The sequence below is a fragment of the Electrophorus electricus genome, chromosome 8 (genome assembly GCF_041902795.1).
Source record: "Electrophorus electricus isolate QZ-2024a chromosome 8, ASM4190279v1, whole genome shotgun sequence".
Lineage (NCBI taxonomy): Eukaryota > Metazoa > Chordata > Actinopteri > Gymnotiformes > Gymnotidae > Electrophorus > Electrophorus electricus.
Genome location: NC_137504.1, coordinates 8,476,871 through 8,499,600, shown reverse-complemented (window position 1 = coordinate 8,499,600; position 22,730 = coordinate 8,476,871). Strand labels below are relative to the sequence as shown.

Below are 22,730 nucleotides of genomic sequence, written 5' to 3'. Positions count from 1 at the left end.
GATTTGGAAAGTAGTTGGATTAAACAGTGACATATCTTTTATTAAATGTAACAGCATACAATAATTTAAAGATGCTTTTTTATCCTTGTTCAACCACACTGGAAGGCACTTAAGAGGAATTTTTTCTTTATCTTACTTATTTTACTAACTACTTGTGCATGATCAAACTTCATTAAAAATGCCTGACTTATTACATATGAACCACCATTGCTTGTATCAGCTTTGATTGTACTTCAGATATTCTTAAATGTATATTTCATGTTTGACTTATTTGATAAATGTGCCATTTTGCTGCTGTAAAAGATAGCAGCCTACAAGGCAGCTCCTCTCTTTCTCATGCTCAGGCTGTAAGTTCATCCACCCTAAACCATGGAAAGAGCATCATGATTGCCTCTTTCTGGAGGTTTTACATTCAAACCGAACAGAACACTGTTTATAACCAGGTTGGGTAACAGTCTATTTACAACTAGCACAACATTTTGTTAGCTAACACAAGAAACCTGTTTTATTAAAAAGTAATACTGAAAATATTCTTCACTTTTAAGAAAGAGCACAACCTGGACATTATATTCATTATGTACAAGAAGAACAATGAGCAAAGAAGGACACTTAAAGTGAAGGACATGCCATATTGGCTGTTTACAGTGATTTCCAGCTTTTTGCTGGCATTTTTAAAATGCTAAGACTATCTACAAACATTAACATGGAACCTTACACTAGTACTATTTAGATCCCAGCAGTAACGTAAGAATATATACGAAATTAGAAAACTGTAAAACTGAATATGTTACAGAAGGTCATTTGGAGTAAAGAAAAATAGAGCTAAACATGGAAAGGTTGGGAACTAAGCATCAAATGGCTGAGTGTCATTTATTAAACTACAGAATTTGTATGGCTGACTGTTTAAGGATAACTACAGAGAGGTTAAATGGTTATTTATTTCCATTACATTAAACATGTACTGGCTTCTGTGTTAGTAATTTACAAATATTTAAAAAAGTAAACATTTTTTCTATAGGCATTTTAAAATATATTCCATCAAAAAATATTCTGACACATTTAGCTGGTACAAAACAAAAGTTATATAAACAACAAGCAATTTTTAAAGCAAAATGTATACAATAACACTATATTACTTTCATTACTTGTCCACTTTTCTAGTTCTTGTTGGATTTCTAGTAAGCTGTTATTGAAAAGAAAGCAACACTTTTTCATTCAGTGATAAAAGGTTAAAAAGAGGAAATTTCACGGGTCTTCTATAGAGATGAATGTGTCTAACTGGTGAATGATGAATTGTCACCTTTGGCAAACTTGAATTGTGTTTTTGCATGCGCGCTGTAAAGCTGCGCTGCTAAGAGTCTTTCCTGGGTGTGAGTGTTGGGCTCGTGTTGTGTGCCCGAGATACTGCACACAACACCAACATGCTTGTCTTTCTTTGTCTGCGCCTCACCCTGCCTCAGATGACGAACGAGGATTTGTGTCGGAAATCCCCCTGAAAGAGAGGAGGTTAGAGTGAGATTATGGACGGGGGATTCCACACCTTCAGAGCAGTGTGGAGAAGATTCCTGCCAACAAGATCCAGGCCTACATAGAACCATTGTTTCCTACCTCATCTTCTGTTCTGACATAATCCACTCCGTCATTCTTTCCTGGAGCTTTGTAACTAAAGCAAAAAATACGAGTATTATTACATTTTAATCATCTTTAGGTCCTTTGAAAGTGCTATATAAATACCATGTATTTTTATTATTGTTTATACATACAAATTGTCATAAAGTTACATTTTCCTGTTCAATACTATTACCATCCTAGAAAATGTGCCTAACAAAGACAGCAGATTTAGTTGGTTTCTTAGCATTAACAGCTTTATAGTTTCCCTTTGTTCCTTTGGTAACATTATGTGGGCTGCCACATCATCGCCCACGTTGTAAAGGCGGCATAATTTGAACTGCAAATATACTGAACTGCAAAAAGGACCAAAGAAGAAATGATAAAAACTGAGCTGGTCAGAGCAGTAACCAGCTCTGGGATATGTGTGTACATGTGAATCAGCAGGAAAGGCTCTTTTCTATTGTCACTTACTTGCTTCCTGTCTGCTTCTGGGTGGTGAAGTAACCTCTTCTGTATGCACAGCAGATGCCCACAGTTATACACAAGAGGACCACCAGTACCACCAGCACTCCCAGAACAATGCTGGTGATGTTAATGTCGTCTAGAAAGAGAGGGAAGCATAAGGGCACAGTGGTGGCCGTTTGTTTGTGTGTGTGTGTGTTTTGAGAGACTTACACACTTCCATCCTCTGTGGGGCACACTGAGCCAAGCCTGCCTCATTCTTAGCTCTGCAGTAATACTGGGCGTCATCCTCCTTTCTCACATCACTGAATTTCTGCAGGGGTAATTAAAAAAAACACCACTCTCAGCTCCTGCCACTGTGCACATGCTGTTGTTTCTCAGGCAGTGGCGTAAAATATCTGGAAAGCATTGATTCCCACTGTGCAAACACATCCCATTCACTAAAAAGAGCTAGTCATGCAGGTTAAATGCTGTTTAGGCTATATGTCGATGCAGGGTTGAGTGAATACGGATCCGGGACGGCGGCTAGTGCCGGCACCTGTGGTAAAGCCGCCACCACTGCAGACGGCAGTCTCTTGTGGAGGAGAGAGCCGTGGGAGTCAGCGGCAGCCGCCGCCAGGCTTTGGAGGGCAGTATGAAGGTTGATTGGCTGGGGTGGGCCACTGAGTACAGAGGGCAAAGCATGGCGCTATGGAATGCGCAAGTGTGGACAGCAGATTCCCCTCGTGGCTGGGGTCGTCACACATCAACTGGCTCCCTAAAATATCCCCTCCTCCTAGCCCGGCGCCAGCACTACCCCTCCCCATTACCCCAACCCCCCAGCCCCTGCCACCCCCAATAATCTCCCTACCAACTCCCCATGCCCAATTCCTTCTGGCTCCTCAGGCACATCCCACACTGGCCCCCAGCCTCCGGCACTCACCAGCGTGCCCATTGCGCTGTTCAGCACGTAGGATGAGTTGAGGAACTTGGGACTGCTCTTGGGGTCTTCAGGGATCTCCTCATGGTTGCGGAACCACTGGTACTGGGACTTGGGGAAGCCTTCGTTCTCCATGCACGACAGCTCGGCTGACTGCCCCACTGGCACAGACTTGGGCACGTAGCATGTGGGCACCACAGGCTTCACTGTGGCACAGGACACAAGGCGGCAGGTGAGGGTAGTATAGGCCATGCCGGAGCATCTGGGCCAGCGTGTGGTGCATCCCGGCCATGCTTGCGCTGTCCTTTCCCATTTTAGCTGCTTGATTAAACTTGGATGCCGTTTCGGAGATGTCCGCATATAGCTGCGGACACGCCTGGTGCGGAGGGCAAGGCAAGCATCCTCCAACGTACGCCAAGGGCGGGCAGGACAGTGTGCTCCAGCTCAGCTTACAGCAAAGCAGCTCAGGGAACACCAACAACACCATTTCAGAGAAAACAAACCCCATCCTGTTGACTGCTTGGGCTGAGCTTAGGGCAGTTTTAATAATCATGGCCTTATAATAATACAGAGTGCGTATTTGTAATGGTAAAGCACATTGCATAAAAGACAAGTATATGAAGTTTCAATAATAACCACCGTGTGGCGCCTCTGTATTTTCTTTTCAGTTGAACTGTTGCATGATCTACAAACTTATATAATCATTAACGTATTTGACCAATAGCGTTTAGCTAATGGAGAGAGCGCAGATGGAGTCACCAGTAAGATGAACAATATTATGATTTTAAATATTCTTGTTCAAGTACAGTGTGCCAATATTAAACCCAGTGTAAGCAATATAAACAAATGTTTAAGAAGTATTACTGAGGAAAACACAAGTCAGACATACGCAAGAAAGATTAGACGCACATCAAGTTGTTGAGTGTGTTTGTCAATATGTCTGAAAATTATATCACCCAGCACTTGGACTTCTCTTTGTCTTAGCAAATTAGATATACATTATCAGAATTAGATATACCAATACTTTGATATCAGCATTAGATATACTGATGATACTTTTATTCTGAACTTGATGTTTGCATATCATTATCATATAACATTTTGAAAAAGAATTATCGGTTCTAGTCAGAATATGCTTATTATAATTGTAGGTTTTATCATCACACTGTACTCCAACATTACTGAAAGTTTTACATGACATGCCTCAGTTATTGCTTATTCCAATTAGGATGCCTGGTCGGATTATGTTCCTGCTGAGTACTATAGTGCTCTTATCTCCCTCACCTCTAATGACAAGATCTATCAGAATCTCATCAAAGTTCTTCTGGTCGTCGGGGGCAGTAACTTCACAGCGGTACTGTGCAGTGTCTGATCTTGTTGCATTAAGAATGACTAAAGTCGCAGGCTCTCGAATCTTTGCTCTGTTCTCCAAGTCACCTAAAGGAAATAAGTCATTTAAAAATTATGTGCAGTAACTGTAAAATGAGACAAAACATGAAAGGTGGTAATATTTCATCAATTATATAAAATCTAAAACTATGTAAATACAGATAGGCAGTATACCACACCGCCCTGTGGAAAGACCTGTCCAGATTGCCTGGACTTCTAATCACAGGCATGATTTCAACACAGTCAACCACAGACTTCCGCTTTCATTCTACCCTGATGAATTCTGAGTCATCTGTTTACCTGTATTACCTTTCTGGGTTTGGGATTTATTTGTCCATTTTTTTCTGTTTGTCCATTGATTCTGGATGCCCTTCTGTTTTTGGCTTTGGGTCGGTCTGGACTATTTTTGTATATTAAGCTCTGTGTGTGCATGCACATCTATGGTATTGCCACTGCAATACAGTAATGCATGTCCAGTTGAATGGTTTGTTGAGATTACCTGCTATTTGTTTCTCAAAATAGACATAACTTGGTTTCCCATCCTTAATCTTCTTCCATTCTATCCTGGGACTGACTGTGGAGATTGATTTTATCAAGCAAGACAGCTCAATTGCTATACAAGAAAAAAAGAGAAGGTTTGTACAGAAAGGTCGCATTATTTGACAAGACAATCTAAATGCTCCATTGTTTTTTGATGTTCCTCAGTGTTTTTAACAGACAAAAAAATCTCTTTTGTGCTTACATTCAAATTCATTGGCCCATGGGGATTGATTTAAAGTTGTGAGCATCACTGCCAAGATGCTGATATAGCCTGTAATGAAGAAGATAAAGAGAATTAACATTGGTGTTATGGCATTTTTTCCACTGCACAGTGACATGAGATTATATGTTCATGAGAAGCGAAGTCATTGAGACTGTTGGTATCACTGAACATGTATACCATGGGACTCAGTTAACACTCTGCCCCCAGCATCCCGAGCCTGTACCCCACCCACACACTTTACGCTCCTGTGTCCTGCTAGCAGATCCATTACCATCCATTTTTAGTTTTGACGACCACTCCTGTTGATTATAAAAAGAGCCTCAACAGGCTGCTGATTGTCCAAACGCTTTGACGCTTATGTCACCTTTCGCTTTCCTGTGAACCGCACCAGTAATCACAAGATTATGATTGTGTTACTATAATTACAGGATGGTTTCCTAAGATGGACATACGTTACCCAACTGAATCACTGTCCAGGAAAACGAAAACAATGAATGAAATGCTGACCTGCATTCATCTAAAACCAGCCTGCATACCCTGAGTCACGGAAAGGAGTTGAACAGCACCAAACCCTCACATTTCCTCTTAACTATGTCATGGGAGCCAGCTACACAGACAAGTTACAACATCTCATTTCACCCTAACTCTCCAACCCATGATAAAAATCTTAAGTGTTATGCCCATAAAAAGAGATGGGTGCATTAATAGCACTTCAGACTGGCAGGGGCAGCCATTTCAAGCATCTTTATGCTTGCTTTTACCAACATCTGCTCTCTGTAACCTTTAAGACACACACTAGCCACATCACAGATGTTGTGTATTGCTGAAGGATGACAGGCAGCTTCTTAGGCTTTCTAGCCTCCTGGAGCATACGCAACCCGCATGGCTGCCAGGAGGCTGCTGGCCAAGTACAAGGCCATTTCTCTCCCCGCAATCCTCTCAACCTAATGACAGGAACTCAGTTCAAGATGCAGTGCTTTGTTTCAGAAAAGGGCATCTAATCAGGACACTGAAACATTAATAACACTGATTGCTAAGAATCATTTCTGTGAATCATTGATGGTTGTATTTTGGGATAAGACTCTTGAGATTTCCCCCATTTCACCCAGAGCTGGCACAAATGAAGAGCAGCTACCAGGATGGAATATCTAACAAACAAAATCAGAGTAGAGCTGTATCACAAATGTCAAGACATACCAGAAACATCAGGGTCACTGGTGGGATTTCAAAAAGCAAAACATTTAAACAAGGATAGATATCACAGTATTTGCTGTGTTCTTTATTATGTACAATTTTTACAAAAGTTCTTTATTATGTACAATTTTTACAAGTCTCATAATAAAACTTTGTGACAACAAGAGAGGCAAAAACTGTCTTATCATATTGAAAATAATGTTAAAAAATAAAACTTTGTTCACTTCAGCAAATCTTGAGTTCTTAAATTAAGTTGACACCCATTTAAAAGGTTGAGAGGATCGTCTTAGAAATGCAGTGATAGTGTGAAAAGTCAAAGCACATCACATCTTTGAACGTGTATTACAGGAGAACATTGTACCTTAAGAGAAGCGAGACCAAAAATGCCTTTTTCAACATTCACATTATACAAACGCTAACCAGGAAAAACTTCTGCCTGAATTCTATAACTGCAGGAACTTAATGAGGAAGGATGCTGAGCATTTAACACACACACACACACACACGCGCGCGCGCGCACACACATGCGCACACACATCCTCTTAACAGTGACATCCTGTCCAGTGTTTGCAGGTCAGCAGATGGAGGCTCAAGCAGACATTAGTGTGGCAAGTCCTGGCTGGGGTTTGACTGCACGTCGGGGGATGTGAAGACTGTGTGACTGTATGGGGAGGGGCATGCGAATGTCCTCTGCTCTCCTCTCTCTGTTTGCCACATCCTGAATTCTAACATCCCTGTCAGGGTCCCTCCCCCGCCCCATGCAGAAGCACTGGGGTGATCAGTAGCTCTACACTGCCACACTGCATCCCCATCTCCAGGACCTCACACCAGCCATCAGGATATCTAAGCACGCACTTTGTCATGTTAGAGAATCTCTGAGCTCTGACGCCAGTCAAGGGATAAATGAGCCCTCAATGTAGGCAGGTGCCTGTGACCTACTTAGTCTCTTTTCTGTGTATTCTAGGGAGTAGAGTTGGATGTAACCTTCTTTACAGTTTAACCTTCCTTTGTACGAATGAGTGATGCTCTTTAGTAATTTTAGTGCAATGCTCACAAAACCCAGGCATGGAATACTGCAACAGGCAAGAGAGAAATTGACAAATAATGCACAGAACATAAAGCTTCTCCTGACTTAGATCTCTGCATTTTTTCACATACATGTTAAAAAACACATTAAAACAAGACAAACACAAAAAAACATTGTGTGACTTATAGGACAATAGGGCAACAAAAAATGCCAAGACAAATCAGTGTAATGCTCCATACAATCCAGACCTCATATCATAGCAGCAAAACTCTTTGCTCATAATGATGAACCATAGCAAATGGCCTGATAACTCTGCAGAACAACAACTTAAATCTACGCTCATGACGTTGTTTGGCAGCCTGCACAGTCCTGGGATTAAAAAGTACCACACCCAAACGGCAACGTGCTAGCTGTAATCAGTAGAGAGCGCGGGGGGGGGGGGGTGGATATATGGATATATATATATATATATATATATATATATATGTATGTATATATGTATGTATGTATGTATGTATGTATGTATGAGAGAGCGACCAGGCAAGTGAAGAACCTTGGCTGCCTCTGTACAGTTTGTCAGGAATCATACAGACATCTAGTTCATGAAGCCCAACCCATGAAGTGGATGTTTCAGGGTTATTCTTAAAAACATGCTGCACTGATTCAGTGCTTCAGGGCAGGGCTGAAGACAAAGTGCTCCTCGAGCCATTCATTACATACCCAAGTCAGTGTCTGCGTCAGTGTCACTCACACTGGGCAGTATGAGCTTGGAGGCTGTCCATATAACCCTGGAGTGTGTCCAGGCCCCATTTCACAGGGGAGCTGCTCTCTAACTCTAGCCTACCCCAAACACGCTACAGAGAGCCGTGCGGCTGCTGCTTCCAACAGTTCATGATCTGGAAGAGGTCACAAATCCTCCGCGGTTGTCACTTTTGGAACTCCCACTGTGCCTCTGCTGGGATACTGGTTTATTGCACTCAGCTTTCACAGTATGTTACAACATTCAGAGAGGCATGTATTCCCTCAGAAGAAACTAAAGTGTTGAATCTCTCCAAGATTAGGAAATATCTGGGCCATTGGTTTTAATTTTATACTACAGCAAGAACTACAACATGTGCACATTGCAAATAAGTGTCTAAATATCAGCCATATCACACCAAAGACTTAGGGAATTCTAATGATTTATCAATTGGAGGAGCAGGTTCTCCAGACAGATTAAGCCATATGATTGCATATGAAACATTTTCAATAGAGAATTGTTACTACCATTTTCCATATCTGGAACTGTAAACAACTTGCTTTATCTTAGTGTGTACTTGCTTTATCATGCTCTACCTATACATAGTTTACTGTCAAAGCCCAAATAAGCATGAAGTAATGGGAGAAAAGAGGAATTCCATGTACAGATGGAATTTCTCTTGCACATTTTTTTTTTACATGACTCACTTTAGAGCTAGCTTCTCCAGTAATTGACACAGTAGCACAGGAATTCTAGCTAGCCCCTAAACAAATAATCTACAGCCCAGTGGAGCCACCTGTTGTGTGTGAATGGGGAAGAGAAGCTGAGCAACTCCCAAGTCCCCTTGTAAAAATTGCTGACAATAAGAAAGTCTTGTTTTAGCTTTCACTCACTGGCTTTATGCATGAGTGATCTTTTCACAGCTGTGAACATACATACTGTCACTTATTCTGGGCCCAGAGTGTGGCCCTGACTCACCAATATGCTTATTGCACATATCCAGCACTATAAGAGGTAAAATATTCAAATAAAATAAACTGGGTAGCCCCCATTTCATTCGATGACAGTAATGACCTGCTATTTACACCTCAAATTCATACCATCTGCTCAGCCCCACACTTGGTGCAATGGCCTAGATGGATCTCTGGAGAAGGCATGTGATAATGGAATCCTGGTTCAGAATAAGACACCTCTGTGATCGAAGCATTCTAGTAGCATTGGTGGTAATCCTTTTATATGATGACTGGTTTTTATTAGCTTGATGAGAAAAATTGCACCTCCAGTGGACAAAAATATTCCCACTACACTACTAATAATTACAGTAATGAAACAAAAGGAATAGAAGGGAATACTCATTTCATCCATATGGACAGAAACCACAAAACCGAGTTTGGAAGTGGATGTGGTGGCTTTTGTACCCCTTTCTCATTCCAGATGGACTATAAATAGCAGCTCTCCATAAAGATAAGGCAATAGCTCAGATATTCCTTCAGCTGCTGAGCAAATGGCACTAAGCTTCACTTCAAAGTGGGTAGTGGGGAACAAGGTGGCATGCTTTCCTAAAAAACACCCCCCTTTAAGAAGCACAGCAATGAGAGTATTACGATGAACATCAACGTGCACATAAGCTTGACCTCACTGGCTGAATTAGACTATTGTTAATCTCTTGGTGAAGTGGATCACGTACTGCAAGACTCATTTGCACTGCGTCTAAATCGGTTGTTTTGTCATGTAGTTCGCCATTAGCTGGAGGCTCTCCTGCTACATTCATGTTGTCTGCATTTTGCAAATGCTTGCAATGGGCTCTCTAATGTGAGCCCTAGGACTGGGGCCTTCAGCTGGAGGCCGAGCATCTTTGAGCTACCCAGGTCAAAGCCTGGGCTCAGCCTGAGCCAAAGAAAAGGGATGAGGGTGGCTATGGTGTCACAAAATGCCTGGGAACGTTTCATTTTGTGTCAGCGTAAGCATTTGCGCCAGGTCCTGCTCATCTTGTCCCCCAGTTAACTTGAGCTCTTAGGATGGCAAAGATAATGAGTGAGTCTCAAAATGTATCTCACATTCCCTTACACCTTAGCTGACACAGCAACGGGCTTGCAGTTCAGGTCAACCACTGGCCAGTCATCTGTGATTTTACATACAAAATTTAAGATAAACTCTTGCAGGATATTTAAGAATAGCTTCGCTTGACTGACACACAAAACTATAAAACAGGAAATGAAGTAGTTTGAAGCGCAGGGAAGAGAGGAGGCTATTTCCGAGGCAATTGAAATGACTCTGGGTAGATAAGACTGCTCTGTTTTCCTGTAAAAAAATAGGCCTTTTGTTTGTTGTCCCATTGTTGTCACATTTCTCCTCATGAATACAGAACCTTTGTATTGTGACACAGTTTTAGATAATAGGAGCATATGAATAGTAAATTAATCAAGTGTTTGATGACAATTGTGAATGAATGAAACCATTCCAGAACTGCAGTGGTATGCCCATTTTACTAGAAAAGAAAGAGTGTAAAGAAAAAGGAAAAACTGAATTTATCTACACTGGCAAAGTAGTTTTTCAGTACAGATTTACTACAGATAGGTCTAATCATAGTCATTCTTTGTTCACTGTCTATGACTGTAAAGACTAACCATAACACATTTCAGTTGGAAAGATATTAATGCTGTAAATGCAATGAGAAAACATTCTAATTAAAAAAAAGACTAACTATGAGGATGTTAAAGCACTTTTGGAGACAATATGATAATTATATTTCATGTCAAAGTGGGTTAGCAATGCTCATGGACAATTGGAAACAGAAGGCCTCTGAGTTACTCTTTAGTAGCGGTGAGGACAGGTTAGCATTTGGGAAGCTTCTGCTATTTATAGCAGCTGTCAATGCCAGGAAGAGATTGCACAGCCTACTAATTGGTTACATTTGCAGGTAGGTAAAAGCACCAGATATCTACCATGCTATTTGCAATCAGATGTGAGCATGGACGAAATCAAGGATCAAGTCAAGACTTGTTTTTCACCCTCCTGGCTTGGGGAAGACACCAACAGAGCCACTTATAGTAAAAAAAAAAAAAAAAAACAACTGACGAAACTGTTTGTTTTAAGGCACTGCGATGTTTAATCTTTGGAAATAAACTTGGTCTTATTTATTAGTGACAATAGGCCTAATTCAGCTCATTGAATCCCGTATTTACCATGAAGCTGCCGCCACAGAAATCTGCAAATCGCCGTGCTGCCGCTGCCAGAATTAGCTGCTCCTTCCTCTCAGCACAGATGGAATGAGCCCTGCTCCTGCAAATGCCTTACATTCTCATCCAAGCAGACTGACCTCTTCCTTAATCCTAATTAGGAATGCAATTTGCACCAGATCCTTTACCAAGTGCTGTGAAAAAGGAGTGTCTGTGCTTTTCGAATTAAATAGCCCAGCTTTTATTTGTTTACTGATTGCATCATTCAATAGTTAAAGACATTTTGTGATGACCTCATTCTAATGATGGATTAAACTGTATAGAAATTCATACGAGGGGTTAACACACCGACACCATCACTGCATAGTTCTGGGACAAATGTTGCTCAGGTCAAACCCTTAAGTATGGTTAAGGGAATAAGCTGAAGTTTAAAAAGCTACCATGAGCCTTCTGTACCGTACTGTACTGAACAATTTTCTATTTTGCCTGATTTAATACCACTGATCCAGCACAAGATATCTGTTAAAATTCTCAATAAGATGTATATAGTATGTCATATCAGGGAAAATAATGAATCTGCAAGTGCAAGGGGTAGACAATTTTAGTGTTCAGTGATAGAACACTAATGTTCACTGACAGAAATTCCAGCACTAACAGAAAGTATCTATATATAATAGTATGTTATATGTAGCAGGCTCATCTGACAGGTGGATAATAGCAGCACATGTTGGTGCAGACTAGTTAATCTAGTGGGTGTGTACTCATAATCTCCTCCACTTCCTGCTTAAAAGCTCTGTGAGGATAGCCCATCATCAGTGATATTACCACTGGAATGCTTTTAGAAAACATCAGGAACACTGCTTGTCAAAGATCTGTAATAGTAATTTTTCATGTTTGGTGCCAAGAAAGGCTATTTCTTTGACCGGGTCACATAATTTTTACTTTCATGGAAAAGCACTGAAAACAACCTATGAAAAGAAACTCTAGACCAGCATAGTGATCTTCCCAGACCAATATCTGAGGCAGCAGAAGGAGCCTCTGTACAAAGCGCTAAGGGCTAGCATTCGCTTTGCTCACTGAGATAGTATCAGCCCTAAAACAGCAGCCACAGCACAAATCCTTGAGCATGCATTGTCCTCTGTGCTGCAGTGTTGAAAGGTCATTACCCAAACACAGTGGCTAGCTTTACCAGGGCGAGCTATTAATTATGAGAACTATTGCAACTTTTCTGTTTACTGGTTTTTGGTGTGAGCAACTGGGATAAATTTCCTTTGCCATTACCAAATAAATGGAATTAAAAAAACAAGGCATGTCCTAACATATTCATTTGAGATATTTGCCTCAAGCTTCACATATTAAAATTATGAAAGTTTGCTTCACTAAATTTGCTTACTTTACTTGAAGAACTCCAGGCATGAAAGGTGTGAGTAAGGGGGTGTGTGATCAGAGGCAGACTCCAGACTGTCCAGACTTAAACAGTTAGCATAAGCTGTCTGAAAGGCCTACGAGGGAATGTTGCTGTGAAACAGGTGGGAGGGACGTGGATGGTGAGGGGAGGAGGAACCATCTAAGCCCCATGCTTGCAACTGACCTACCCACAGGAACGGATCCATCACCTGCTCGGAAGGATACCCCCAGCATATGGGAAATGCTTTGCACTCCCACGCTCAGCTAAAACACCAGGAGCTTCATGCCATCCATTCTACGGGCATCTAAAACAAATGTGAACATTCCACTGGACCGGGGGACGGAGAAAACTGGAACTATGACGCACCGTCAGAAGGAAGCTCTATGATCTCTATGGTGCCTGACAGACAGACTTCATGAGTACAAATGTTATTCTGCAACTATTCATCATTACAACTTCCTCTTTATATCTTCCTCTTTATATCTGGCTTAGTTTGAGTGTGTTTTCAAATCATGGGGCACTTATGAAAGCATACTGTTGTTCAGGGATCATCAAATGTGGCTTTAACTATTTTCCCACTCCTGAAATATCCACCATGACCTTTCGAATTGTGCCACCATGAAACATGACACGGACAATAAAAGTGACATCAAATGCACTGAAAAAGATTAGAAATTTCTAAGTGATGTACTGTTACATTTCATGGTTCTATGCACATCTATTTATGTGCCTGAAGCCCAGGACTGTGCTCTGATATATGCTGCAGATTATAGACACATTTTATATTTACATGTACAGATTTGATCATAGAAAAAAGTCATATTCACATCTGTAGCTTAAACAAAAGAAACATTAATGAACCACTTTAAACCATTTTATTTGCTTGACTGAGGCTTAATGCTATAATCCTGAATATTTAACCATAATAGAGGCAGTGCAATGACTTTTCCCATCTGACCTCTGTGCATCATAAAATTGTGGAGCTATGTTATGCAATGTTCAAAACCTTGCAGGATTTTATAACATTTTATGATAGCATATCTAGTCAACTCTAAGTCTTTCCTGCCCTAGAAAACATAATGTAAACTAAAGAGTAAGTAGGTTCTTCATAGGGGAATTGTATCCCCTTGACTACTAAGAATATTTGTCATTGGCAAGCCCATTACCGCAATGTCAGTCCAATTTTGGATAGAATCTTTGCAGCTGCACAGGCCAATTAATTCCACCCATGATAAGTGTCTTTTGGTTTACATGAACTCCCAAAATGTATCCAGCTCAAGCATCCAGTAAGCAGAGTTCAATTAGATGAGAGCCACTGATTTAACTGATTTAGACAGAGTGGCACACTCTTCTCCACACATCTGGTGCCTGGGTTGACACAATCTAGGAATGGCAGGCTTGCAAGTCCCAGTGTACCAAGAGCCTCTGACTAGCAAAAATCTTTCACTTCCAACCACAAGCTATTGCCCACACACATATGGGGATGATCCTGGGTGTTGGTGTTCTGAAATGAAGCCACATGCTTGGCCCTTTCTGCACCAATGACCCTGCATTGCAGACTGTCCAGGGTGGTTTGGAAGGGCACATCTACCCTAAAACATAAATTCTGAGTGAAGATGTTATGAATATGTGAAAAGCACAAGAGCAAACCAGAGCTCAGAAAAGTCCACTGTAGGCAACCCCCCCCCCCCCCCCCGTGTCACATGGACACATCAATGCCTGAGTGATCTCAATCCTCTCATTGTTTGCATGAAGCGTCATGTACCTCTTTATTTTCTCCATAAATTATTTGTCTGTTCTATTCTCTCAGATGTTTTATGCTGTTAATATTGCAAGAAACACACATCTATGTTCTTGTCATTGAAACATCCACAGAGCAACAAACCCAGAGACTGTAAATCTCATATGCATGGTGTCCAAGGCCTTGCGCAGTTAAGCCCTGTGCAGAGGGCAAAGCCATACAGTGCTGGGACTCTTAATGTCACGAACATGAACTCTCCATTTGTGCCACATGACCTGACACTTCCAGAATATTTTAAAGTTTGTTGGTCAGGTTCACAGATACTTCACTTGTATATCTAAACTGATTCTTCTTCCTATATTTAAAAAGGCATTAAAACATCTTGTAGCAGAATGTACTCAGTGATACAGAAATAAACAGACTTAACTAATATGGGCTAAAGTATGCAGTGTATAGTACACTAATTTGGCAGCATATTCATAAAGTAAACTTAATGAGTAGATGCTTTCAAACAAATGTCACTATGATTTACATTTTGCAACTCTTATTCAGAGCAACTTGTATATATTTACCAGGATGACAGTGTCTGTATGCACTTCCTGGGAATCAAACCCAAGACTTAGATGTTGCAAGTACCTTGTGTTACCTTCACTACCAGATGAGCTACAAGCAAACATTTGCAAGACTTATAGTAAATCATAAACCCTGGTTATATATAAATATACATACATATTTGCTAATATACCAACTACATTACTATGTTTAGGAATCTTGATTAGCCAAAGCAACATTAAACTTCTCCAAGGGAAATACATAAACAAAAATGCAAGTAAATGAGAAAGAAACACATCTGTCTCTATACCTGTAATCCTAATTTCCTCATGCATTCTTGATGTTTCATTGAGTCCAGGGTAATCAAAGCTGTTTTCTATTAAACCTTTGTGCTATTATGTTTGCTCGCTGTTTTAGCATTATTTCCTGGAGTAAGTCTTGGTTCATCATATATGCCTCTCCCAATTTATCTCCTGCATTATCTGTTTAAACTGTTTAGTAAAGGTTGCAATAGCTATATGGGCATGTTACAAGCTTGGCACATATATGAAATCAATGCACATTACTGGAATTTCTTAAGTGTAGGAGCCTCTTTGCCATTAGGTAGCAAGTAGACCTCTGAGTATCCAGCTTTTCTCCAGTGCCTGGTAAGTGAACTCAGAAAAAAATACCTGTAGCTGTTAACTTATAAAGTCATGCACTCACATGATCTACAGCAGTACTCACCACACGCAGGTCCTAAGATGAGTCGTGTTTGAAACATTCACTGAGTGAACTCTGGGTGCATTCTTTAACAAGTTACATAAAAAACCCAACCTTTTTTTGCAACCAAATCATTTGATAAGAAGTTTCAGAAGATCTCTTATATCACCCCAAAATCAGTAATAATGTCTGAAATGTGACTTTTTCAAAAAGCTGTTGAATTCTGACTGACTGTAACATGCAGAATTCAGGTATGCTTTTTTGCCAGTTTCTTCTTAATTTCCCTCAAGTAAGCATCAAAGCCATTAAGTGTCAGCTTTTATCCAGACTTGCTGAATGGTCAGGTTTTAATCTGTCAGTGCAATCCAACCAGTCAACTGAATACTCAAAGCAAATCTGGTGCTAATGAAGGATCTGAATACCAGGAGAATTTACTGATTGCAATAAGGAGGAAAGCAAGGTTTCTCTGTTTGTCCTGTTTCTGTTGACATATCAACTATGAATGTCATAGGCAATGAGGTCTGTTCCAAATTGCTTAGACCAGAGAACAGGAAGGCATTATTCTTAAGCAAGGCACTTTAAACTAAGCACTGATAATAAATCACAGGCCTCAGGAAACTACAGGGTTCATAGAATTCAGTAGAATGTGATGCTAATCCGACCTCAATATCACACACAGAAAGTAAACACAGCACATGAACGCTGGTATGTTTGACTTTTTGAAACTCTCAAGTGTCATAAAAAGAATGAAACATAATTTGATGGAATGTTTCAGGGTAAGAAGTGATGCAGGGGACTGATTTCATTGTTCTGATGAAATTTCTGTTTGAACATTTTTGACAGCTCCTCACATAATTACTTTTAGTCACAAAGCTGATTGCTCAACAATTTATAAATCTCCACCATTCTACCTCAATGTATGCAAATACCTCTGGCAAATAGAACCAGTTTTTAGTCTGCCTCTTGAGGGTCAGAGGTGAATCATGCTGTCATTGCCCAATGTTTTCAAACTGCTGCGATAGTCAACAAAATTACGTTGATCTTTTTTTATCATTAGCCTGGTGTCATCTGCCCCTCTGAGAAGTCACTTTAGAACTTGTTATCTGTCGTTGAGAGGGAGTTAAATCATTGTCACCCTGGCATCTCACAGGGGGGCAGGGGTTGTGTAGTTTGTGCTGTCATTTTGTGTACTGATGATAGACTTGTTAGGAGACTTACAATGCAAGGTCTGAAAATGCCATATGCCTCTTCAGGGAGAAAAAAGCAAGCAAGGATGACACTGACGTTACCAAACCTTTGAGCTCTCGGCATAAGCACAGTGAAGGAGCTCAAGATGCAGAGTCTTGAAATCTTTTTTATTACTATTATTTCTATTTTGAGATTTTCTACCATGTGTAATAACTTCTTTTATTACAATTTTAAATTGCATCTCATATCTTATTAGCTGACAGCACAGAGCAGGCCAGGGCAACAGTCTGATTGCAGGGGCAGTTACATGATCTGACACACAATTCTATTTTTAGAAACAATAATTGCCTTTGTGACTACATTGTAAATAGGGATTCAATCCAGTGCAATTATCTGACAGTGATGTGGTGCATATAACAAGTACAAAGGAAAACAGCATAACTCCTATCTCTAATTAAAAATACATGGCATGAACCTAAGACTGATCCACTGTATCATAGGCTGAACTTTAATTAAAAGAATACTGCATGGGAGTGGCAGTATCCCACGGTTTGGCCATAGGGGTCCTGATGCGCTGAGCGGGGTCACCAGCAGCTGGTCAAACCATGCAGACACCGGGGAGAATGCTGGACTGGCACTTTCTCCCAGTGGGAGAATGTGACCAGATAAAGATCACCAGCAGGAAGTTACTCAAACACTCTCCTTAAGTGGGACTTTAAAAACCTATCATCTAGAATTTAGAGTAAATGTGTAACAATCATATGTTATCTAAATAAACAACTTAACAAACCCAGTTGTTGATAAGGCAGTATCACTGACAAGCAGCAAATGTTGTGGGTGCAGTTTGATTGTGCTATGCTAAAAGATATACAATGTAATGTTAAAAATTATTATAATAACCAGCATTTCAAATGGGAAAAAGCAAGCATATGGGAAAGAGAGAGAGAGAGAGAGAGAGAGAGAGAGAGAGACAAAGAGAGAGAGAAAAGGATAAGTTATGGGGGAGATACACTGAGAAAGACAGAGAGAGAGAAAATTAAAGAAAAGTCTGTTTTTGTTAGGCTTGAGCTGATCTTGCATTGACAAGGCATTCATATTCTCACTGCAGCAGTCAGGCACTATTTTGATCAATGCCCAACTTTACACATGGAAATTTTGTTGACATGCAGGGAATGTGCATGTTTGACATTCCTGGCCATGAATGTGTAAGTTCTAACATTTCCCTCCAGCATGTGTCACCGCTCACCACGAGTGGAAAAGGGGAGTCAAAACAGAAGAGATAAAAAGCACCTTTTATGGCTCATTTAGTAATGAGTTAACATGACTTTCTACTTTAGAAATATCTACCGTGCTGGACATTTTCCGGACACATTTTCTTAGTTTAATGTACACCTGGTACTTATCCTAACTGGTTAAAGAAGGGATAATACATATAATCCAAAGTTCCTGATCCAGTGCATATTTGAAGACTGTGATCTACTATGGCAGAGCATGCCACATTTGTTCCCTATGCCGAGCGTCGGCGGCGTGGTGATCTGCCTCGGATATTTCTCCAACCCCCGAGTGAGTGGCCTCCTCCAGCCACTTCTGCCCACAGACGTTCAGCTGTTTCTGGACATTACTCTTTGTATGGGCCACCAGACGTGCTATTCTTGAAGACTCGGTGCGTTTCATCACACTGACTGCTGTGGTGCCCGTGGGATTACTGTGGTGCCCCGTGTCTGGGGTACGATTCTAGACTAAAGAGCTGGTGGCACAAGAGTTTACTCATACCTGTCTTTTGTAGAATCTGTGTACCTGAGGTCAACCTAGTGAGAGTGCTATGGCTGTAGCATAGCACAAACAACACAAACAAACACAAACAAAATACTCTGTGGATACCTGAGTACCTGAAGAGGTGTTTCTCTACGGTCTTATCATAACATTGCCTTAATAAATGTGAGGATGGTGTTCTCATGCATGCCACTCATTTATCTTTGGCACTCACTGAAATGTGAGTATCTAGTCGATGGAGTATTCCAGAAGGACCAGAATGCTTTTTACAAAACCCACAGGAACATTTGCCCTGGATCTACGAGTGGGAGGGAAAGCAGCTAACACCTTATACCTCTTGAGGAAATGCTGTCATTAATTTATCCTTTTTGAAACCAACGCCCACTTTGCTAAAAGCTGCACCTTGTTGAATGTCTTCTTACATGCCACTGATTTTTTCTTCCATAATGTCGTTTTTCCAGCCTACCGATCTCACCATAACTGAGGTAACAAAACACAAGGCCATATTGGCGAAATATTGCTGGCAAAAGTCATATATTGTAGCAGCTTTAAAATATAAGGTTTTCACTTGAACAAGTGTTTTTTTCTAAATGTCTAGAAAGTAATTTCACTGTTTACATTATGCTGAAACTGTTCAATGGTGAGCGGTGTTCAGCTCCGGCATTTTCCAGCTCTGTTCTTCCTAGAGGCATGGCTTTTAAACAGCTAAGCCATAGCAATGGTGCGCCAAATCCGATAGGAGTTGTCACAGAACTTTGCTATTTGTGAAATGCTTTGTTAGCATTTTTCTGACGGCTTACCAACCAGTACAATTTAGCACCGTTATTATAACGTCCCGTAGTTACCTTTTTGACACAAAACATGAATTGCCATCTTGTTCTGTAAAACAGACGTTTTTTCCCCAGAATTATAATAATAATAATAATATATTATTCTTTATTAATATATACTAGATTATTATTTATTAATACTAATAAATAGCAAACAGATGGAAATGAAAGGGACCTTATATTAAATCAGGTATAACCAGATGCAGATTTTTAAAGAAATTATCTTGCAATCGAGTGGTTTAAATCGGTCCCTACACTCGACTGATCTCAGTGCAATGCTTCTTTCCCCTCGTAACAGATTTACTACCTATACAATACACGGTAAATGAAATAAAGAAACAGCTCACGATATATTACATAATTCATATTGAGCAGGCCTACATGACGTTAAAAACATGAACACATGACAGTGTTCTGTTCCAATCAAACAGGGATAGGTTACAAGTTTAACGAATCTTGCTACTTATTTCAGAAACGCCACAGAACGTTGTAAGTAGATATTCAAACCAGAACGGAGAATATGTTGCCAACTTTGTTCTGATAAAGTGGATCGAATCGGACAGATTTGATTGTATGAATTTAATTAGGAAAGAAATCCGTAGCGCTCTTAATCTCCTTATATGGTAAAATCGGCAACGGTGCAAATTACCAAAGATAAGGTAACAAAAACAAAAACAACAACAACTCCCTCAGCTGAAGGTAAACTGATTTTCAAAGCTAGATAATGATAAAACTCTTAAGTCTGAGCTTCACTCTTAATGGGCTCTGCCTGGCCTTATTCGGCTCCTCCCGCTGACTGTCCTCAGACACCACACCATCGGGTGAAATCCGTTATTTCGCAACTGCAAACCGACTAAGAACTTTTCAACATTCTGTCAATATTTTGGACATGAATGTAGTGTATTTAAACAACGTGGTCTTTATGAAGACCACAACACGAAATTTGTATGCCAGGTTTGGCTATTTTAAAGAAAGTTTTAATGTACAGACAATAGATGAGACTGACGAAATCTCGAACGATGAAAAATTCTCAGAAGGACGTGTAGTCTACACCAAACAACGTGCTTAACTAAAACTACTCTATATTTCTGATAACCAGAGTTGTAAAGCCACACATCGTCCCAAAAACCTGTAAATAGCTAGATCCCTGGACAAAAGAGGCTCGTAGGATTATTTCTATCAAGGTACTTAGACATGGGATGTGAGTTCGATCAACGCTGTGAAACATTCAGCGCGAATAAACGGTGAAATACAGAAAGCAGCGCGCACAAAACACTGAGTACAATTTAGGATCAGTGACAGTTATTGTACTTTTAAACACTCCAATTTAAAAGCGCACATCAACAGCGAGCTAGCTGGCTAGGTTAATAGTTTAGTTGTCTTAAATGGGTAGCCACTTCCTTTAAGCATTTTGGTATATTTTATGTGACGGATTATATCTATAACATGTATAAAAAGCATGGTTGAGAGACTAAAAATACTTCCAGTATTTTCAGCTTGTAAAGCATGTTTTTTTTTTTTCCCCCACAGAGATTATTTACTTACAATATATGTTGAGGAGAACCAGCACGCAAGTCAGCCTTGTTAACGCCATCTTGGAGTCGATGTAATGTTCACTTTAGCCGTACATGCGCAAAATAAAGAGCTTTGGGAGGTTGGAGAGGGCGCACTGAGGCGAGTGTGAGAGGCGAACACAGCTATTGTGTAGCTAGAGTTCCCATGGCTACAGTAAGCATCACCTACCTGAATATTTAGATGATCCTGCCAGGGATGTCTTAGCCAGCGTCTCTTTATTTATTTATATGTAAAATCATACTGTCTGCTAACTACAATGTGCTATACATAGGTCATGCAGCCGAAATTTGGTCCCTGCTCTTACAAATTCAAAAGCTTTGGTTGCACGCACCAGTTGAAAACGTCCAAAACATCCCGTTTCTCTGGAAACCTTCACAATTCTAATCTCTCTCTCTCTCTCTCTCTCTCTCTCTCTCTCTCTCTCTCTCTCTCTCTCTCTCTCTCTCTCTCTCTCACACACACACACACACACACACATTATATATATATATATATATATATATATATATATATATATATATATATATATATATATATATATATAGATAGATAGATAGATAGATAGATAGATAGATAGATAGATAGATAGATAGATAGATAGATAGATAGATATAATATATATATTATATATATAGATAGATAGATAGATAGATAGATAGATAGATAGATAGATAGATAGATAGATAGATAGATAGTGTGTGTGTGTGTGTGTGTGTGTGTGTGTGTGTGTGTGTGTGTGTGTGTGTGTGTGTGTGTAAAATAATGTGCAAAACATTCCGAGTGAACTGTGATAATTTAATATATGATCCTGCCTTTATTTCATACTACGTAGCGAATTCTTACTGTGTCGCGTTCATATTTTGTTCTCTGATCAGTGTGTGGCTAAACATGGAAGTTGTCTGTGAATTACTATGCTTTTGCGCTGGGTTGTCTTGACTTCACGTCCAGGCAACGCGCGTGCACTGCGCTCCCACACAAATCTTTTCGTATTAGATTTGAGTTACTTTCGTGTGTGATTCTACATCAAATTCGTATACATGCGACTTGAGTGAGAACGGTCAGATCCGAGTTCATGCGGCTTTCTGTTTATACGCATGCGCTGAACGCTGTGGTCCTCAACAAAAATACATGAGTGAAATTGCAGTGGTAAAAGTAGTTGCGAAAACAGCGAAAGATTATTATTATTATTATTATTATTATTATTATTATTATTATGATTATTATTTGGCAATGTGAATGTAGCCAGTATCAAAATATCAGAGAATGTTAGAGACTATCTCAGCGTATCTCATGCTATGTCTTGCTTATGAACATATTTCTGGGCATTATCAGCAGCAAGGACACACCACTTAGACAGGTTCTTCCAACAAATACGACGTAGCATGAGGCCGTATCGGCCTAGCGCGAAGCAGAGCTCCTTCCCCTCTGAGCAGAGTTGATGTGGTGGAAACAGATGCGCAATGAGAGAGTTGATTGGCAAAGAGGTGAAATGAAGGATCAAGTCTGTGTATTTATATCTCCAATATTTCATCTTTTATATTAAGAGTGTCATTCTCATCTCATCTTATACACAACCTTAAGACAAAAAAAGGACACTGGCCAGAATCAAACACTTTTAAGTTTTTGTTTGTTTGTTTGTTTTTTGTCACTTTCATGAAATTATATTAATCTCTCAATT

General features: G+C 40.1%; 1 protein-coding gene across 2 annotated transcripts; it reads right to left on the bottom strand.

Moving 5' to 3' along the window:
• Positions 1-14: 14 nt before the first annotated feature.
• Positions 15-21,161, bottom strand: jam3b (junctional adhesion molecule 3b). Of its 2 annotated transcripts, XM_027005698.3 has the most exons (9): positions 21,023-21,161; positions 5,124-5,192; positions 4,881-4,994; positions 4,277-4,429; positions 2,996-3,198; positions 2,287-2,386; positions 2,083-2,212; positions 1,609-1,663; positions 15-1,492 (listed from the first exon to the last, which is right to left on the bottom strand). In XM_027005698.3, exons 1-9 carry the CDS (start codon positions 21,069-21,071, stop codon positions 1,457-1,459), a joined length of 909 nt encoding a protein of 302 aa, XP_026861499.2. In that variant the 5' UTR covers positions 21,072-21,161; the 3' UTR covers positions 15-1,456. The 2 variants fall into 2 exon arrangements, with proteins under 2 accessions (XP_026861499.2, XP_026861489.2); XM_027005688.3 differs by lacking the exon at positions 21,023-21,161 and having other exon boundaries at positions 5,124-5,274.
• Between the last annotated feature and the right edge of the window lie 1,569 nt (positions 21,162-22,730).